This window comes from Sinocyclocheilus rhinocerous, unplaced genomic scaffold (genome assembly GCF_001515625.1).
Source record: "Sinocyclocheilus rhinocerous isolate Xijiao unplaced genomic scaffold, SAMN03320098_v1.1 scaffold1661, whole genome shotgun sequence".
NCBI classification, from domain to species: domain Eukaryota; kingdom Metazoa; phylum Chordata; class Actinopteri; order Cypriniformes; family Cyprinidae; genus Sinocyclocheilus; species Sinocyclocheilus rhinocerous.
The window spans coordinates 70,123-73,216 of record NW_015664996.1 but is presented as its reverse complement, the minus strand read 5'-3'; the positions used below and the strand labels follow the sequence as shown (position 1 = coordinate 73,216).

The window sequence follows — 3,094 nt, the reverse complement described above, 5'->3', positions numbered from 1 at the left end:
TTGGCCTCATCTTTCCATATTTTGCTAGATTTGAGTAAGATGACAGGTCTATATTATAATATCATATACAATAATATAGTAGTTGATGCAATTATTTTGTACTTGTGTAAACAATGCTGTAGCCTTTTTATGTAAAGAAAAGAAAGACAACTTGTTAGGCTGCAGTGTATATTATGTTGCAATCCATGGATGGAGTAATATTTAAATTGTTCAATTAAACTTATGAAATTGTAAATGATGTAATTTTGTTCTAAATATCAAATTTTATGCGATTGATCTAAAACTGTCCCCTTTTTTTTCTCCAGCATGCTCAGGCTTCAGAAGAGGTTGGCGTCCAGCGTTTTGCGCTGTGGCAAGAAGAAAGTGTGGTTGGACCCAAATGAAACCAATGAGATTGCCAATGCCAATTCTCGTAAGTAATTCCTTCAATACTTTCCTCTGCATTGGTGCAAACACAGTTTTTGCCATGGAGTAGTAATTTTCTTCCTTTTGATCTTTTAGGGCAGCAGATTCGCAAGTTGGTGAAGGATGGGCTGATCATCAAGAAGCCTGTAACCGTTCACTCTCGTGCTCGATGCCGCAAGAATACCCTGGCACGGCGGAAGGGTCGTCATATGGGCGTTGGTGTGTACCAGTTTAATGGCATTTGGTTATTAGTTGCTATTGCCATGAGAACAGGAATCATGTCAATCCAAAGGATGACTTTATGCAGTCTTGCAAATTAATGGGGAAAAAGATAGTTCTGGAATCCAGGGCAGTAAAAAGTGGACATTCATACTTGAGCTCTTTTCTGGCTGTGTTGTGATTGGCTGTGTTTGCTTGCAGGTAAGAGAAAGGGTACGGCTAATGCTCGTATGCCAGAGAAGCTGTGCTGGATGAGACGTATGCGTATTCTGCGACGACTTCTGAGACGTTACAGAGAGGCCAAGAAGATCGACAGGCACATGTGAGCTCGTGTTTTCATTTTAAGTTTTGTGCAGTGATACTCAGTAACTGTATAGCAGGATTTTATAACTGATATTGTCAACACATTGATTTGGCAAGATCCCTTTTTTGTTACTAACAATTTAGTGAACATACCGTCTGAAAGTGTGGATTCACAAATTAATAAATGAATAACAATTCTGTTTCTCCTTCAGGTACCACAGCTTGTATCTGAGGGCGAAGGGTAACGTGTTCAAGAACAAACGTATCCTGATGGAGCACATTCACAAGCTCAAGGCAGACAAGGCCCGCAAGAAGCTCTTGTCGTAAGTGTCCAAATAACATTACCCAGTGTGCACCACATCAATACACTGACCAGTTGCTTCATATCAAATCGTTTGAATTGAGTGGAAAATTAGTGGAATATTCTATGGCAATTAGCTGTAAATGTGATAAAACATGGTCTGACTCTGCTGTAGAGAGCAGTGCTAATCTGTTTCCCTTTACCCTGCAGTGATCAGGCGGAGGCTCGTCGTACGAAGACCCGTGAGGCACGTAAACGTCGTGAGGAGAGACTGCAGTCTAAGAAAGAGGAAATCATTAAAAGTCTTTCCAAGGAAGAAGAGACAAAGAAATAAGATCGTCGTCTTTCCTGCCCCAAATGTTCTTCAGCTCACCTAAGTGATAATAAATACACTTTGCTACAGCTCTTTGGTCTCCAGAGTGTGTTTATGGATGTATATGCAGACAGAGGGGTCATTTTGAGGGTCAACGCAGGACATGAAGCTTTAGAAATTATTCTTACAACACTGTCAAAGGAACACAATTTCCAAATGGCACACATTTTTAACATAGAATTATGTTACAGCACATTTCACAAAGCACTGCTGTCCCTGAGAGTTTAACCTGTTTCAGATTAATCAATTTGGTATGCTACCAGCATAAGAAATGACTCCGCGTCAGTCTAAAAAGCTCTGAACACCAACAGAATGGCATTAGTCATTTAAAAAAGGTTGGCTGAAAATACTAGGAGGTCATGACCATTTTAAAGAATAACGGAACTAAACCAATTGTCAAGAATTTAAGTGCCTTATTAATTTGAGTCAAGCAGATCTCTGAAAATGGCAGTATAAATGCTGCTCAAGGAAACCAGTACAGTGTTGATTCATGGTGTTTTTGTCATTTTCAGTGTTAAGTGTCTCTGCTCCCTCTTCCAGTGAGCTGTAGGGCACCTCTTTTAGTTTCTGGTAGTGATGGGAAAATGGCTTTTCAAGAACCCCGGGGGCTTTCCCCTCAACTGTATCGTAAAAAGGTTCATTACTAGAAGCTTTTCAAGACGGTGCACACTAACGACATCTTGTGGTCAAAAGGTGGAAAAAGCTGCCTTTGCGTCCCAGACGACACAGCCATTTTTGGAAGGTTTCAGATAAAAAATTAGTTTGTGCTCTGAAAACCTGTACAAAGCAAAGAAAATATGAAGTCTATATAAATAAGTCTTCATGTCAGTCATTGTATTACACAATATGAATACATGAGTCTGTGAATAAATTTGCGGAAAATAGGCAAGGCTGTAGGCATATCGGAAGATTATCATAGAAGATTGGTTAGTAAGAGTGTCTGTGAACCAGGAATTAATACAAAATGAACATGCACAAAACTACACATGCAAATATTTATTTGTATTATGATTTATTATTTTAAAAGAAGTGAGTGACACCTGAAACTGCTTAAGTGGTTCGCGTTATTTGAATCAGAATACGAAGCAGTCACGTGGTTGTGTGCGAAAACGAAGCTTCGGAGTTTGGACGTCACAGATCACGTGGTTTTGGCAAAATGAATCAAGCTCCGGTACTGTGCTTCACTGTGAGATGTTTCGTTTTTTTTTTTATACAAGCTTCGAAGCCTCGGTGTCAAACGTCACATCACTAATTATTACACGATTATGGTCCCGGTCTGAAAAAAACCTGCATGTGATTTGGCATTTCTTTATATTAACACAGTTAATGCTGCTCAAATGTGCCATTGATGTACTGGCACAAAATGAATAGTGTATTTTATACAAATATAACTGTTGTTGTCATTTACATCAAAGTTATGTCTATTCATTTTCACCGAAGCAAAGCAGCAGATGTTATAAATAAAAACAGTTAACAATGTTATTGAATAGAAT

The 3,094-nt window shown here is 38.9% G+C and overlaps 1 protein-coding gene across 1 annotated transcript; it reads left to right on the top strand.

Annotated features, from left to right (window-relative positions):
* The first annotated feature begins 283 nt into the window (after positions 1-283).
* On the top strand, positions 284-1,633 carry LOC107730679 (60S ribosomal protein L19-like). The gene is made up of 5 exons (XM_016541552.1): positions 284-412; positions 502-624; positions 826-946; positions 1,140-1,250; positions 1,439-1,633. The coding sequence occupies exons 1-5, from the start codon at positions 307-309 to the stop codon at positions 1,560-1,562; spliced, it is 585 nt and encodes a 194-aa protein (XP_016397038.1). The 5' UTR covers positions 284-306; the 3' UTR covers positions 1,563-1,633.
* Positions 1,634-3,094: the final 1,461 nt, after the last annotated feature.

Bases quoted from the DNA above. Each gene is read 5' to 3' on its own strand.
- LOC107730679 (XM_016541552.1), top strand. From the start codon at position 307: ATGCTCAGGCTTCAGAAGAGGTTGGCGTCCAGCGTTTTGCGCTGTGGC. The intron at 625-825 runs GTGTGTACCAGT...GTTTGCTTGCAG, and splicing joins GGGTCGTCATATGGGCGTTG to GTAAGAGAAAGGGTACGGCT. The intron at 1,251-1,438 runs GTAAGTGTCCAA...TTTACCCTGCAG, and splicing joins GCCCGCAAGAAGCTCTTGTC to TGATCAGGCGGAGGCTCGTC.